Source organism: Lissotriton helveticus, chromosome 12 (genome assembly GCF_964261635.1).
Source record: "Lissotriton helveticus chromosome 12, aLisHel1.1, whole genome shotgun sequence".
NCBI lineage: Eukaryota > Metazoa > Chordata > Amphibia > Caudata > Salamandridae > Lissotriton > Lissotriton helveticus.
This window is the reverse complement of record NC_136073.1, coordinates 584,153,253-584,170,919: the sequence shown is the minus strand read 5'-3', so window position 1 is coordinate 584,170,919 and position 17,667 is coordinate 584,153,253. Positions and strand designations below refer to the sequence as shown.

General features: G+C 43.4%; 1 protein-coding gene across 1 annotated transcript in view; it reads left to right on the top strand.

The window, feature by feature from the left end:
• The window catches only part of INSRR (insulin receptor related receptor), a 673,583-nt gene that overhangs the window by 473,759 nt on the left and 182,157 nt on the right, over window positions 1-17,667 (top strand). Inside the window, exons 11-12 of the mRNA XM_078668487.1 lie at window positions 2,819-2,854; window positions 17,024-17,289. Coding sequence (XP_078524613.1) covers window positions 2,819-2,854; window positions 17,024-17,289 — 302 coding nt within the window. The remainder of the gene's footprint in view (window positions 1-2,818; window positions 2,855-17,023; window positions 17,290-17,667) is intronic.

Here is a 17,667-nt window from a genome sequence, read left to right as displayed (position 1 = left end):
TACTCTTTCTCCTGAACTACGCCAAATCCATTCCTATCCCATGTTAAGAAAGTCCCTCAAGACGTGGCTTTTCTCCCGGGCCTACGATTAATAGCTTTCCGCTGCACATGTCCACGCACCCCCCCTACTCAGCACCAAGAAACCGCTGGTGAACGAGCGCTCTACAAATTCTCTGTATCATCATATCATAACCATCAACATATATATGCGCAATGAGTTGTGAGGAACTCAGATAATTATTTTCATTGCCTTTTATTATACATAGGTCGGATACCTGGTTGTTCTTTCTGGTAGGAAAGGAAACTCACTATTCGGTGATTAGTTGCTTATTGAGTGCTTAATGGAAGTTTACAGTATGTAACAGCACAGGACTTCGAAATTTAGTTTTTATTTCGGTTTCTCTTATGTGTAGGTCTGCTAGTCAGATCACTGTGTCCTGAAGAGACCCCAACAGTCACACGGGGTCAAAACGTCGATGAACCCTCCCTCTTGGTTGTTAGGACTTCAATCTGTAGGGCTCGACCCCCAGGGAGGCCGTGGAGTCCTGGGAAGGGGGTTGTACATTTCCAGGCCTCACTTCTGTCTGGAATCTAAAACATGTCAAAAGGAAAATGACAACCATCCCGATGCTTCAATGATCAAGCTGAAGTTAATTGAGTCTCCTGTGCTGTGAAAGGAAAAGGAAGGGCAGGCAGGTAAAACAATCCATCGTACCAGGGTGCCTGCTTGCCTGAAGGAAATGCAAGTGGGCGAGTAAATCTGCAAATGTAAAGGGTGCTTGGGAGCAGTTCTGGCTTTATGTGCTTGAATCAATCCAAGCATTGTGATGGCAAAGATGTGTTTTTTAGTGGTAGTAAGAAGAGTTAACAACTGGGCTGTGAAGTGCATGTTTTTAATCGTAATTGCATTTAAACAGCACTTAGCACCCCTGAGGAGGTGTTAAAGGGACAGTTATGCAAAAAACCCAAAAACGCATTTTTTACGGTCTGGTATAAAAAAAATCTCCATTTTGGAAGCTCCATTTTAACCTAAAACGATTTGCACAGTTTGTAGCAGTCTATTTTATAATGTATAATGCAAGTATAGAATAAGGACTTACACATTCGCAGTGCTTGCTGTCACAGGCTGTGAGGTCATAGTACTAAAAATACACAAGTCACTATTCTCCACTGCACCAACCAAATGTAATTCTGTGGATCTCTGGTTACACACAGACCTCTGCAGTGCATTAACTAATAGAGGTTTCCTAATGTACTACAGTGAATTTCTCACTGAGTAACAACTTTTTAAAATTTATTTTTCATTTAAGCTACCCATTATCTCATTAGTAGCTACCTGATGGTGAAAGAGCTAAAAAACGAACAAAATATTTTGAGGTTAATTTATGTGAGGCTTGCGCCGCCGGAGCGTCACTTTTTTTGAACCTCCAGTGGTACAAGCTTCTCAATCATATCTATGAGATGATGCAAAGTCACCCTGCATGGCTTTGCATGGCCTCATAGATATAGAGTAAGACAAAGCAGCACAAGTCACTGCGTTGTCTTACTCTGTCAATTAGGCGTTCCATGGGCATTGCGTGGGTGTTCCCGTGCAACACCCATGGATTTTGATGCTGCCCCAGATTTACAAAACCATGTAAACCTGGGGCAGCTTCAAAACCTTACCCCTCCCCACAGCAGGCGTAACAAGGAGAAATGTTTTCACTCCTCGTTTTTTCCTCTTTCCATGTGTGCTGCATTCTGCAGCTCACATTGAAAGAGGAAACCCCCTCTCAGGATTGCTTTTGTGCAGGGAGGTGTCAATTCCTGCACAAAACAAATCCTGCTTCATTGGCGCTAGGCAGCAATTTCTGCGCCAACGCAGTGGAAAAGGACAGGAATTCACCATATTTCATAAATAAGGTGCATTCCTTCCCTTTCATTTTGGCATAGGATAGCGCTGCAAGAAGACTTGCGACTCGGCTCTACACCAATTCCTCATAAATGAGGCCCTTTATTTTTAGCCACACCTTTGACCACACCCCCATTCTCGCTGACCTTTGGTTTGATAAACATTGCTTATTATTATTTTCCCACTGTAAAAATTATTTGCTATGGGAATTGGGGGAGGTTTATGGTTGTCGGTAGTTGTCAATTATGAAGAGTACCATGTTCTAGAAATTTTTGTCAGGAGGAGTTCCTTCTACCTAAATATTTTTGACAGGAGGGTCTCAGCATCAAAAAGTTTGTAGACCTCTGTGTTAGGTGTAATTTAACTTCAAGGGATTCCACACAGACATATGCAAACCCTGTTATAAATTGTATCAATCAATTCATACAACCACTAGGAATTGTACAGTGTCTTTCATGTATGTTCTATATATATATATATATATATATATATGTTCATTATCGGAGCACTTTGTCGTCTGCACTATGATTACTTAGTTTGTTGATTGTTACACTTTACTGGAGTCAAAACATTACAAGATGCAAACTATATCAGTCTTGTGTTTTGTATTCATTGTAATTAATTTGGTATGATAAATAAGTCTGGGTAAGTCTTTATTCCTCTAAAATACATAAGAAAGTACCACATTTGGATGAGTCCCACTGGACAATTGTTATATTAATACAAGTGCAAACCTTTCATTCGACCAAACCTTCCAACATAATTTACAGCCGAGGTGACCCTCGTCCTCATCTGCAGTCTGGTGGTGAAGTGTCATAGTGAACCAAAGTCTGAGTCTTAAGTGTGGATCTAAATTGAAAAAACACACCTACTATAAGCCAAAAGGGCATTATTTACAACTGTTCTCATTTCTCTTTCATTTTTACAGACCTCCGTGGAAAGTTGTGAAAAAGAACTCCTCTAGGTAAGAGACAAAGTTACTAGATTATCAAATATTGTGGAGGTGGCTGGAAACCTACTGGCTGTGTGTGTGTTTGAGAAGATACCACTATACGGTATCACATCCAAATGAAGCTAAAAAACGTATTTTTGTTTCTAGCAAGTGTAAGGATTTTCTATGCATGTTGCAGGGCAAAATCAGTGCTCTTCCGCAAGGTGCAGTAATGTCAAATCTCCCCCTTAGCTAAGCTGCATGCAGTGCCTGTTGGACCAGCACTGCTTAAACGGTGTAGAAGACTGAGTTTTCTGTTACTGGTCTTCAATAGACTAAGGCAGGGCATTCTCCTTGATAATGGAATGCATGCTTTTGGTTAAATTCTAACATGTGACCTAGCAGGGAACTAAAATCTGGATCAAGAATTCAGCATGTGTAATTGAGCTCCTAGAGGAGTTGCAGGGTCTTATTGTGAGTTCTATCAAGGAAAGCGTGGATCAACTGTTGAGCTGGAAGATGTTGATCCAGGGGGGTCCACACATTGTGTGGAGGGATCGCTACTTTAATGAGTGACCTCCATCAACAGGAGGGGCATAAGGTGATATAAACAAACCATCATGGAGGCAGGTTTTTCATCTTAGCTGCAGATTGGCCTTTAATGCTGTCAGTACAATGAGTGAGAGTAAATGCCAACACGTTGACCGAGACTAGTGTCCTTCAGAAGGCACCCGCAAAAACAACAGTTGATGGACAGAATGCAGAACAATGTCATACATTCACCCCAGTACAGAGATCTTCAGAAGGCACCCAGCATGCCCAAAGAACCAATTAAAACCAGGTGGTGGGTATGTTAGTCAAGGGAAGCGGAGTGATATTTACAGACTCCATGCATCCTTGATCTTCCCAATGTAGAAATTAACCCTTAACTGTCAAGGATGAGAAGTTCATTGCTGTGGTGGGAAAGGCAGTTCATATTCTTTCAGCTTCAGAACTCCAGTACTCAACTTATCAACTTATAGATTCCTCTTGTGCATATGAATCTTGCACAAGTATCTGTGGGGGATTGCCAACTATAGCCTCTCAATCTCAGACACCACACCTATCCCCCATAGGACCGTCAGAAGTAAGTACAAGGTCGAGGCCCAGGATCTATGGGAAAGGCAGTTAGAGACTCTCAGAGTGTCATGCAGAGGCCAACAGTCAAGGCCCAGTTGCCAATGGTCAGCTGTGCACTTCAGGGACAATGGCTCTTGCAGCATGTTGGTTCCCTATAGCCATGCTGGAGGTAAGCCAACTAAATATGGGAGTCCACTTTTGTTTTGGTTACAAGAGGGTGTAGGGCCAGTTCTTCAGGGCTCCTTTTAGATCATACACAGCAGGTTCAGACCGCTACAGAATGTCTGCAGCCCCAATAGGTATTCTCACAAGGGTATCTTGAGGTGAGAAATGTATGGCTGGCAATAGCTAGTGGGTATACATGACTTATAGACAATTACTACCAATGGGGTTAAAGATCCCCGGGTAACCCTACGCACTTTTTCAGTGCTTACTGTTTACCCAGCTCCAAACCAGCTCAAAATGGCATGTGCTGGCTCAATGCCAAGGTGGCCAAAGCCTTCTGTCACACGTTTGAAAAATAGGCTTTTTTTGGCTTTATTTTGTTTTACTGTTTTTTTAAACTGTATAGTGTTTTGGGTTGTTTTGCATTAACTCATGCTTACTTGCAATTTAACGTTTGTTGAGTTTGGAGTTGGGAAAGGTGGTTTTGTGCTGATTTTCAGCTTTGGTATGTTGGTGTTTGTTATATTAGGGAAGTATAAAAGCATATTCTATTTTTAGTTAAAGTTAAAATGTGGGCTGTTGATTTTTTAGAAATCTTTTATTTTGTGTTTATATTGTTAGTAGTTATTTTTAAATTAAATATTTTCTAATATTTTAATGTGCTACATAGTATTTAACTGTGTTTTAGAATAGTAGTTTGGTGTATTTTGTAAGTTTTTCTTTTATTTATTGGTAATATTTGGTTGTCCTAATTTCGATATGTGTATAGTGGTCTATACACTGAATGAGGTAATGATATTATGTTTCTTTATTTTTTGGGGGATATTTTAAACAGTGATATTTGTATTCTATACTTATTTTTAATGTTTAAGCATAAGGTGATGATATGTTTGTGATTGGTATTTTAGTGATATTTCTTTATTTCAATATTTATTTTCTCAATATTGTGTCGTACAACTGTGCCTCCACCAGACCAGTCAGGTAGGATTTGACGCTGTTGTATGAACAAGATGACTACAGTCCCAGCCTGAATTTTCTGCTGAGACCTGAGGGCTCATTCTTGCCCATGCAGCATGCTCCGTCAATCAAACTAAGAATTTCTGACTACAACGTGCAGGCTCCCAGTTGCTGAAGTGTCAAAGTAAAGTAGCCTCCAGGTGCTACTGCAGTGTAAAGGCAACTTTCCCAAAAATATTGTTCTTTAACATTTATCAAAAATTCAACTTCATCATTGAATTGAATTTTTAAGAACTATTAAAAATAGTAGTTTACATTTTTTTTCTAGCTGGTCCCATTCCTGAGTTAGCAGTATTAATATTTTAATCTGTACTCAGGTTTTCTACATAGGGCAGTTACTTTTGCCATATTGAAAATCGCTTTCTGGAGCCTTGTCACTGTTGTGAAATGGTCAAATTAATTTTCCACATGTCCAACTTTTAAATTCCAAGCCACCTACCTTGTGACCTACAAGACATATATAGTGGTCACTTATTAATATTTCAAAGTGAAGTATTTTGGAGTAAAAAATGGTTTGACAGGTTGGCCGCAGGTTTGACATTGTAGCAGTTGGCCCACAAAGGGTAGGCCTGAAGCCATATTTACACTGCCACCATCATGGATGGCACAATAGGTTCATCATCTACACCATATGCTTTAGACGTACAGGCAAGTTCAAATGAGACAATTTAACTATGTTAAGAAGGGGATTACAGGCACTCTCTATGAAGACTACCTCCACACTGATGATCCATAAAAAGTATTTATTATATTGTAGTAAACTCTGGCACAGCAACAATGAAGGATCTGTGCACAAAAAACAGTCCTGGCACTGCAGCTCCGGCTCCAACTGCTCTCATAGAATCATGAACAAAGGTTCCAAGTTAAGTCACTCTGAACCGTGTATGGCGTCCTAACAAGAACAAGAAGATAACACTAGTGCTATAAATGATAATTCCACAACATCACACTAGACTCCTGATTAGCAAGAGAAAATTGAACAGAGTTAAAGGCAGCAAGAATAGGGTCCAGAAAAAGAGTGAATCATATGAGCCACCAAAGAGAAAAGGTGGATTCCCTACAGAAATTAGATCCTGAATGTAACCCTGGTTTATCCTCCCACCAATTCGCTCGCTGCATTGTGGTTCGAGTTTCGGGGTGGGTCTCAAAATTCTGAAACTGCCATCAATGCCTGCGTACAATAACAATTACTTGCTCCTTTGATCAGCAATTAACCCCTGCAAACATATAGGGTTTGCACTTCTAGGCTGAGATTTGTATTTGGCTGATGTCTGGCTACTTTTTTATTTAGTTACCATGTCAACTAGTGCTTGTTTGCTCTAATTGATGTTTATAAAAACGATAGGTGGCATGGCGAGCAGGTACTCACCGCTGACAGTTGTTGTGATCTGCAGGTCTTAAATTCCTGCACAGCGAAGTCAACCTCATTTTACCAAGTTCAATTATTATTCTTTTTTCCTCATATTGACCTTTCTGCTTGTGTAGATGACGCATAGTAACTGACTTTGCAAGAATCTTCTTTATAATGTTCCATGACCATGAAACCGGTTCTCACAAGCATCCTGGTAATACACTTGAACAACCATGTATTTACACGTGCTAGCTCCTTTCTTTATACTCACAGGACACAGTTATGATAACTTTGAGGCTAACAAGAGATTGCTTGAGTTAACCCTGCCAGAATGAAATGTATTGCTTAGCTTAGTATAGTCCAGTGCCACTCTTCTGCTTGTTTGTCCAGGTCACAGCCATCAATGCTTCACACTGCTAACATTCCTAAGTTCTGTCTGCCATCCTTCTCCCAGGTACATTTTTACCATCTCTTGACGAGCTGCCATTGGGAAGCACTAGCCATGATGCATCCATATCCAGGATTGCAAACTAGCACCTCACTCAGTTTGAAAAGGGTGAGAGTAGTATCCCTAGTAAAGACTTCCGATCGAATGGTTGGTAAAAATACTGCTGCCTACTCACAGTACAAGCTTAAGCAGATGTGTTTAAACAATATGGCGACCTTTTGCCATTGTCTCTCCAAACCTGGGATAGCCACTTTGTGTTAGTGGACACAAAATTCATATTTAACTGGCAGTGAGATATGTAGGCATGCCAGCAATACCATTGGCCATCTATACTTGGTTGTCACTGTGAGTATTTTGGAGTTTTCTGAAGTCTGCTCGAGTGTGCCATCTAGAACTAATGGTCCCTTCTCGACCTTGTTGATAACTTTCAAACTCCTCCTTTGGACCCTCTACTAAATTATCAAACCACTGTATATGGGTTCTATGGTGATATAGGTATCATATGTGCAAAACTTCCAACTCTTGCTTAAGATGGGACACTGACCAAAAATAGATAGTCTTAAAAAAAACGGAAGCAATCTTCATTTATAATAGAAATGAGATGTAGTTATCCGTTTCTTCTCTAAACACAAAAAAGGCTTAAAATCCTTGTCATTTTTTAAAGCGGTCTCCTATTGTGGATTGTGTATGTAAGAAACCTGTCTCCTCATGTCAGTATCACTTATAATTCACTGCTTTACTGATCTGTTTTGAGAAGTGGACTGTTAGACCTGGCATCCTTGGCGTGATTTCCCCTTAACCTTTTTGCCTTCAGACCTCTTGTTTTTGTTGAGTTTGTTTTTGCAGGTCTTAGGACTCTGCACACTTTACCACTGTTAACCAGTGCTAAAGTGAATTACATTTTAGAAGTGTATTTTTCAAATGGGAAGAGATAACTGGTTCATGTTCGATGTCTCTAAAATCCTAATTTAAAATCCTAACCTATGGTGAAGTTGGATTTTAATTGACAGTTCTGAAAATACCACTTTTAGAAAGTTGACATTTTCTTGCCTAAGCCATTTGGCGCCTGCAGACTGTCACTGGTCACATGCCTTGGCTTTGTGTATTCCTCTTAGACAGCCACACACAATGGGATCTTAGGTGTGACTGGATAGGCCATCACTGGCAGGATAAGTGGGAGGAGCTGGGCCCAACTGCACTTACACCTGAATAATCTGTGTCCTCTCTCCACACAAATGGCTGCATACCCCTTGTGGTTAGTCTGGGGCCATGGCAGGGAGAGCAGGGCATCTGTGCATTTCAAAGGCATGCCTCTAGGAGCTGCAAATGGCCAGGTCTAAACTGGGGTGGCGTGGTGAGAAAAAGAATGATGGATTTAACCCAGAGCTCTTGCCTGGAATGTGAATGTTTTGATTGGTTCTGCATTCCGTCCATCAAGTGTGTGTCCTTTGCCTTCTCGCCCTACGTGCGCCAGGTATGCCCAGACGTGGGTCCTGGGCTTATGGTGCCACTGAAATCAAGCTATCCTGGCTGAAGAGGGGTGAACCCTGAAACCAGTCCTAGGATGCTTGTTTCCAGTCCAGGGAGGACCTGGCTTGGCAGTTCGAGCTGAACTATTCCCATGAGGCACAGGGTCAAGACTGATTTGCATATGGCCAGGTCTAAACTGGGGTGGCATGGTAAGCAAAAGAATGATGGATTTAACCCAGATATCTTGACTAGGGGTGAATGTTTTGATTTGTTCTGCATTCCGTCCATCAATGGGGTGTCTTTTGCTCTCCAGTGCAAGGCACAACTGTGTATAAAAGAAGGACATCAGACACCACTTCATTACACTTCTGGACCTGTGGATACTCTGTCAGGAAGAAGGACTGCTCTGCTGCTACAAGGACTAAATAAAATATGAGAGAGGCCCCCACACTACAAGGGGACAAGGCACCGTTTTAAACCACCAATCTTGACACCGCCCAATCAGACCTAATCAGTAATATGTTGTATCTATGTATGTGTATCTATCAGCCCTTAGTACCACTGCAGTATAGAAAAGGCACTAGGTCACAGAGCGATTTTGTCCAGTTAAAACGCTGTCATAGTTTTATTAACCCCATGTCTCCACCCTCTCTGATTGCTTCCTTCCTCCCCATTCCTCTCTCTCCTACTTTTTCTCTCTTAAGACTTCTCTGCGTGCTGCAACTAATCCCAGGAAACTGGGTAAAGTGACAGAGGCATCAGCAGGGTTTCAGCTTTTAAAACCAGCCTCCAATGGATCCAGCCCACTGGATAATGCCTGATTTGATAAAAGGCCAGTCCGGCCCTGCTTTTAACTTTAGGTGAATTAAATCTAGCCAGCACCCCCTGTGGGATATACGGTGCTAGTATATCTTTCAAGGGAGGCAATTTGTGCCTGAACATCTGGTAGGGCCAAAAAATGGCAGGTTCTGTAACCAACCTACCTAGCTCCTCTACATTAGAATCTGCTTTAAGTTAGCTCCTTTTCATCTTTTATATTCTGTCCTCACATCACTAGTGGGCATGTTCCCAGGCTGGGAAAACTTGTGTCTCCAATTCTACACATTTCATTCACTTCTACATCTTGCTTAATGAGCGCACTTCTTTCATATTGGTGTTCTTATTGCATTTGCAGTTTCTTCGTGCACCCTGCCAGCTGATAAGATATTAATAATTCCACCAAACTCCCCAAAAAGAGAGATCTCACAACACTACCTTGTCTGCCGTTTCTCTACTGCACGTCACAAAAAACAGTATGCCTATTTCAAACAAGGGTACAAAAATGCCCTCCTGATATTTTGAGATATGTCCAACAAATTCAAACATCTCCACTGCACCCACAATCGCAGCTACTGTGAAAATAAAGTGGGGGAGAAGCGTGGGAAGAAAAATAAATACCAAAAAAAAAGCATGGTCAACATCTCTGTCCTCTTCTGCTCCTTTTGACTCCCGGCAGGCTCCCAGAAATCCGCCTGGGAGTTCTGAAGTCTTGAACTCCTGTGCTATCATCAGTGCATTGACAAGTTGCATCCTAGAGGAATCTTGAGGCGATGACTGCTGCTTATGAACTGACGGCTGATGTGTTCAATAATGAAGACTGACCGACCTACCTACCTCTCCCCCTGTCCTTTGCCGTGCTGATTCGTTACACGAGTCGGCTCTGCTCTCGTGGTCCACAGCAGCGGCCCTGCTGTTCACATTGCCAGCAGGCTACCACGCTCTTGGAAGAAGCTTTCCCCAGTATAGTGGGTCGTTTCCTTGCAGCTGGTGCAGAACTCGCGTCTACAGTTTTGTTACGTTTTCCTCTGTTTCCTTTCTTGGTCGGTGCACTCCACAGTTTACCACAGCACGTTTCTCCACCACCACCACCTCCTCTCACAAAGACACAGAAGAGAATGCCCCCAGCCAAAGTCCGCTACATAATAATGGCTAAGTGGGGAACGTATCTGTGCTGTGAATGGGCACAATGCTCTCATGTCGACTCTAATCACACGGCAAAGTGCCACTATGTTTCCCCATACGAAGATGCCCATTATGCTCCACATGCACAGATGGTGCCTACTTTGACTACGGCCGCCTCACCCTGCTGCTTCATCTGGGTCATTGTCCCCTCTGACAGAGAGGCTTTTGACAGTTTCCTCTGTGTGTAGATGCTCTCGGAGCAGGGCTTTAAGTGGGCCGGGTCTCACCGGTGCTGAACACCAGCAGTTTTTTAAAGGGGACTCGAAACGGGCCCCTATTGGGCTCTGTTATGTGCCCTGGCACAGGCGGACTGCAGTAACAGCAGGCACATCATGTTTGCGTGCTCACGCTGCTCACTTCTCACTAGTGGAGAAGTTATGGCATGACGTCATGCCAGGTGAGCGTGGTAGGGGAAGGGAAATTCTTTAAAGAAAGTCATTTTCTGTCTGGATTTCCCTTCTCTTTTTGAAACTCAGGAGCAGCAGCAGCATTGTCGTGGTGTCACCCGGGCTTTAAGTTGAAGCTTTTTCAATATTATACACAAGCCATAGTTGCTGCCTATTTATCATATGCAACTGACAACCATTGAAAAAGCCAATAGTCCTGACTTGTTGTACTTATGATGTTATTTGTATCATATATCTGGATGCAATCACAGAAACAGCAAAATACAAGTCAGTGGCACATTGTGCTAAGCACAGATTTTTAGCTTACGTGAATTTAAGCCACGCCCTTAATTACATTGATCACGCCCCTTGAGAGACCCCCCAAGTTTTTTCATCCCATATAAATAGGGTGACCAGGCATCCCGGATTTGCCCAGACCTTCCCGGTTTTCTAACAGTTGTCCCGACAGATTTCAGTAAAATTGGCTCATGTCCCGTTTTTTTGAAAGGGTAAACTGAAAGCAGTGAGAGGCACTTTTTTAGGTGTTTATTTATTCATTTTATTTATTTAATGAGTTTTATATAGCGCTGGCTGGACCCGGGGGTATCGGAGTGCTTTACAACAGTTTTTCGCAAGAGTTATATAATAGAGCAGTGTTATACATAATGGTTCGGAAGTCCAAGTGTGCTGTGCAGTATTGAGGTAGTACATGAGTTCTGAGTTAACCTCGTTGATTGCACATTGTCTTGGGTTGAACTGAGGTAGGTCTTTGTGATACAATGTCAGAGAGCAACGGAGTAGGGGTTTGCATTAAGGCAGCGGCTATCTATTCGGAGGGAGCGGTTGAGGTAGAGGACTTTTAGGTGTTTTTTTTAATTTTGTGAAGGACGAGAATGTGAAGGACGAGATAGTTCTGATATCTGCTGGGATGGAGTTCCAGATGTAGGGCGCCTTTCAGGTGAAGGACCTAGCATTGGTTTTTTGTTTGCATGTTTTCATAGGGATGAGAAGCATGGTGTTGGAGATCCTGAGGTTCCTTGTCTGACCAGCCCTCTTGAGTTTGGCGGCCAGATAGTCAGGTTTTCCTGTGTGTAGGGCTTTGTGCGTGAGGCAGGCAGTTCAGAAACTAGCACGCTGTTCGACTGGGAGCCATTTTAGTTCTCCTAGTGTGGGTGAAATGTGATCCTATTTCCTAATTCCAGTGACCATTCTGGCTGCTGCGTTGAGAGTTGTTTTGAGGGGAGCTAGGTGTGATTTTGTTGTACCAGTGAGGGTTGCATTCCCATAGTTGAGTCTGGATAACACCAGTGAATGGGTGGCTTGTTTGAGATCTTTGGTAGGGATGAATGGTTTAATTTTGTTTAGTAGCTTCAGATTGAAGAAGGCACTCTTTGCAGAGTTTTTAATGTGATTGGCCATGTCGAGTTTTGGGTCTAGGGTGATTCCTAATGATTTTACAGAGTTTGCCAGAGTGAGATTACCGTTAAGAGCATCCATAGCTTTAAGCAATTCTGCAATTTGAGGGTTCTCTTCTTTGTTGGAGATGAGGAGAATCTCCGTTTTGTCTTGATTGAGTTTTAAGTGATTTAGAGACAGCAAATGTTGGAATTCTTTTAGAGTATCATTTAGTCTGAGGATGTCATCTAAGGAGGAGGTTTCTAGATAGATCTGGGTGTCATTTGCAGATAGGTGGATAGTTGGCACTTTTAAGTATGGTGGTGAGGGGTTCCATGTATATGTTGAACAGTTGTGGTGAGAGCACTGAACCTTGGGGTACGCCCCTGATGATGGGGTGTAGGTCGGAGGTAAAGTTTTAGATTTTTATTCTTTGCGAGATGATGTGTAAGAAGGAGGAGAGCCAGTGTAGGACCACCTCATCAGCACCTACCCTTTCTTTTAGGGCCTTGATGAGTGGTTGATGATCAACTGTGTCAAAGGCTGCCAATAGGTCCAGGAGAATGAGTAGGCAGCATTGATCGGTATCGAGGAATTTGTGGATATCGTCTGTGATGTTGAGAATCGCGGTCTCGGTGCTATAGCCTTTTCTGAACCCCGATTGGTGGGGATCAAGAAGGTTAATGTTGTCCATGTGCTGAGTCAGTTGTGAGAGGATGCATTTTTCGAGGATTTTGGATAGATGGGGGAGATTGGAGACGGGTCTGCAATTTTTCATTTCCTTGCAGTAAAGGCCTGTTTTTTTTTAGTAGTGGCGTGACTTGGCCGACTTTGAGACATTCAGTTATGATGCCGGTTTTCGAGGAGCGGTTAATGATCCTGCACAAGAACAGGGCTATGGAGAGTTTTAGTTTTTTGGTCAATTGGGTGGGTATAGGGTCAAGGACGTGAGAGGTGGGTTTGGAGATGGAGATTAGCTTGGGATCTCCGCTTCCGGGATGGGGTTGAACGACTTGCATGTTTTAGTGGGGTGCAAGCACGTGCTTTCTATTGTCACTGGATGCAGGCTATTGCAGGCGGGGTTGATGTTGATGTCTAGTGACACCTTAATCTTGGTGATTTTTTCTTCGAAGAAATTGGTGACGTTTTCACACAATTCCTTGGAGGCCTGCATAGAGGATTCGGGGTCTTGGAGGTTTGTTGCTTGATGATTTTAAACAGTTTGTTGGGTCTGTTTTTTTTGCGTTGTCCAGGGCAGAGCAGAAAAAGGTGGCTTTTTTGCTGCTGTGTTTTTCGTACTTCCTTCGAGCTGCTTTGAGTTGTTTGAGTATGCTTGTGGAGGGGTTGCTCCTCCTTAGTCTTTCTGTAGCTCTAAGTTGTCTAATTTTGTTGTTGATGTCTGTGTTGAACCAGGATCTAGAGGGATGTTCCTGGTTTTTTTTCGTTTCAGGGGGGCTACTTGGTCTTGAATGGATGTCAAGATTGTGTTGTAATGGGCAGTGAGTTCTGTAGTGGATAGATCATCCATGGAAGTAGTGAGGAGGGAGTTAAGCCTTTCCTCCAGGCTTGGCCGGACTGGGAACCACAACCGGCCCTGGCAAAGTGCTCGGCCGGAACCCCCTCCCCACTCGAGGTGGGGGTGGGGGGTATGCTGCAAAAACGGCCCTGTAACAAAACTGGCCCAAAACCGGCTCCCACCCGTGCGGCGCACCGAGGGATTGCCCGGTGCCCGCTATGGCCAGTCCGGGCCTGCCTTCAGGTCAGTCATTTTGACCTGAGTGAGGTTTCGGGTCCATTTGGACTGGTCTGAGGTGAGGTTGGAAAGTGGTCGGTTGAGTGAGATGGAAGAGGATAAAGTGATCATCTGACCAGTCCACGGGCAGGGTGTGGTTTATCGTGACTGTGTTGCGTTTGGTAATAATAGCATCTAGGACTGCACCTTTGTTGTGAGTTTCCTCTGTGCAGTGTTGGGTAAGGTTGTTGTTGTGTAGCAGCTAATTCAGGTTCTGGATTAGCAGGTTGTTTTCTTCATTCCAGTGTAGGTTGAGGTGGTCCAGAATTAAGTTATTCACATCTCGGAGAAAGCAGTGGGCAATCAGGTCAGACAGGTGTTCAGTGAATGTGGTGGTGTTGCCTGGGGGGTGGTAGATAATGTGGCAGATTAGTCTTTTGTTGTTGCTAGTGTTAATGTTGACGGTTAGGCATTCAAAGGTGTTGTAGTTGAAGGAGTCTGTTTCCGTCACGGAAATATTGTCTCTGTGGATGATTGCTATGCCTCCACCTCTTTGGTCTTTTCTATCTTTGTTGGTGATTGCAAAGCCTGAGGGGACAAGAGTGTCCAGGAATGGTAGGGAGGAATCATTTAGCCGAGTTTCGGTGATGAATGCTATGTTTATGTTGTGAGTGAGGATGGATTCTGCTAGCTCTGTGGCATGCTTGGTGGTTGATCTGCAGTTTATGAGCATGCAGGTGTTACAAAGGAGGGCTAGTAAGCAGCTGTTATGAGCAAGCAATTTAATTAACAGGTATGATGCTGGTTTTAAAAATTACATTTTATGTACTTTCTTAGTGCCTCTTCTGTGTTTCTATGAGGAAGAGGGCTGTCCTTCTTTGGCACTTTATTGATGTAAAGTTATAGTCCTTCCTCTATGTTTGTGACATGTCCCGGTTTTTGGGTCGCACGATCTGGGCACCCTACACTTAGCCCTGTCTCTGAGACATGACATAACGCCAAATGATGGGGCCCCCATGCTGAATGTGAACAAGGCCCCCTGAGCCTCCCATATATCACATACATTCATGGGTTTTGGGCTGGATGGAGGCTCCGTCAAGGGTTGGGGGTCCTGGAAGATCCAGGGCTCCCCTGCACCGCAAGAGCTTGCATTACGTGCCTGGTGCGCCATTAATCAAACATCAGCCCTGGTTCAGGGTCCATAAACGCCTGAATATGTTCAAACCTGCATGTCTTCAGTGTCCTCCTCATCTGCCATGAAATTCCTAAGAAATTCATAGTAAAAAATGCGTAGCACATGACGCTTCAAGTATATTTATACAATATGTTTAGCTGCACACAGTAATGTAACATAGGTCACATTTTTACGCCTGAAGGTATAACCAGTATTTATTATGGTTCCCAACCTCTCCAATACAAGAATGTGCACGCCCTATGCAAATCAGGTCAGGTCAACAGCAAGCTTTATTCAGTTAAAAAGTTTTTAAAACCATCAAATCACTTATTATCGCAAAGCCACTTCTAAGGCATGGTGTACAAATAATAAAAATCACAAATTGCTAATTTGACTAAAGAAAAGGGCGTAGAACAGGCGCATGTTGACAAATTAGCAGCTGCATTTTCGCGGGAAAGGTTATTTCTCTTCACAAAAATGATATATACATATACATGTACAAATTGATTTTAGATTTTTTATAATGGTACTAAGGGGCCGATTATGATTGCGGTTTTTCTGCATCCTCCGGGCCGGCGGAAGCCACTGCCGGCGCGGAGGATGCGGAAAAACCGCTGCGGAGCCTCCAAAGACCCACCGCCAAATTAGGATGGCTGGTGGGTCTGGAATTCCATCCAAAGCTTTTCTGCCGCGGTCGCATTCCGACCGCGGCAGAAAAGCTCTAACATGGCTGGCGGTGTCTATCCGACACCGCCAGCCATATTAGGATGGTGTGACAGACGTGCTGTGCCGCCGCGGCTTGTCCGCCGTGTAAAAGCATACGGACTTTCACTTCCGGGGCCCGTTGCGGGCTCCCTGGGTGAAGGGAGGGTGGGGGTTGCACATTCTAATATGCTCGGAGGGAACGCCGCAGCCCTTGCGGACGTTCCCTCCTCCTCAGGGGTCGCGGACGGACTCAAGTCCGTCCGCGATCATAATCGGCCCCTAAGTTGTGAGCGGACAAAAATCCCCTTTTCCGGACTAACTGGCTTCACCATCACTATAGGGCTTACAATATAGGATTTTGTTTGCTGGTGACATGCACTGTGCAGAACCTGTGCCATGACTGCCAAATACATTTTGGGTGGGATGGGAAACAGGTGCTAGAAAGAATTCAGGGGCCGCGTAAATGTATCGCTAGAAAAAGCGGTTTGACCTCTATTGCAGAATGTTATGTTGGGAAGGAGTATCTCTGATAGGGGTTGGAATGATAGACCTCAAGCCAGCAGTGCCATGGGCATGATCTGCCCTGGGAATACTCATGCCCGGATTACCAGAGTCTTAGTTTTTCCTGTTTCAGGGGGAATGGAAGTTTCTGCGCTAAAGAGGATTTAGAGGTATTCAGTAAAGCTGGTTTGTCATTTGTTGGGGATAACATGTTTTGCCAGTGAAATCTTACAGAATGCATCTGGGGAAAAGTGCAAGTAATAAAAGAAAGGCTTGTGGAACACTGATTTCCGCAGTCGTTTGGCATTTCATAGCTGAAAAACTGTACTAGTCCGTTAACACTGCACCCTGTTATTACCGTATAGAATCAGGTAGTTTTTCTGCATCTGCCGTTCTGTGGACCTCTTAATGAAAGTATGCGTGTAGTCTAATTACGAAATTTGATTTTACATTAAAGTGTACAAAAGTAGAATTTCAAAATGTATTCTTTAGGTTCCATTGCTCTAGTTTCATAACTCTGCTTAAACTTTGCCAGTGTCTACTTCTTCATCAAGGGCATTAACTGACAAAAGCTGCCTCCACTGTTGATCAATACTGCTTAGTTGAAAATATGTCTAATTTAATAGTTTATTTAGAATCAATACTTGGAAGCTATATAGATTCAAGACTTTAAAACCTTGTGAAAGCCAGCGGAGTGTTATGTGGACTGCTGCCATCTTTCTTCTTTCTGTTCTACAGACCAGCCCGGAGGCGGCGGGTTGCCTCAATGGTAGCTGTTGGAGGTCATCCGTCCCCCAATGGCTCCGCCCCAGAGAATTCAGTGAATCAGACCACCTACATCGATTTCCCCATCAATCAGGACAAAGTCTTCCGAGACCGGATGGTCATCTCCAATCTACGTCATTTCACAGAGTACCGCATTGACATACACGCCTGCAATCATGCGGCGCACACCGTTGGATGTAGTGCGGCTACGTATGTCTTTGCCAGGACCATGCCAGAACGTACGTATTCTATATACACTACTGTTCCTCAATATAAATCTGTTTTATTCACAATTTTTCTTTTGTTTGAGCCTTATACTAGTTTTAAAGATTGCATTTGTCTGTGGCATAGATTAGATTGGGGGGAGGATTGCAAATTGGGTAAAATATGGTCCATTGTCCCCCCCCCCCCGCCCCGAACTTTGAAATTACAGAAAGCAAGGAGATTAACAGCTCTTGGTCCCTACTCATATCATAGTGACTTTCCAGGAGCTACGAAGTACTTGAAATTATGAGAATTTGTGGAATAACATGCAGGAATTGGAGTTTATAAATCTGTGTTTTTTCCTGGTCTTTTACTCATAGATTTCAGCAGCTCTGTTGCCACCTCTTTGGGGT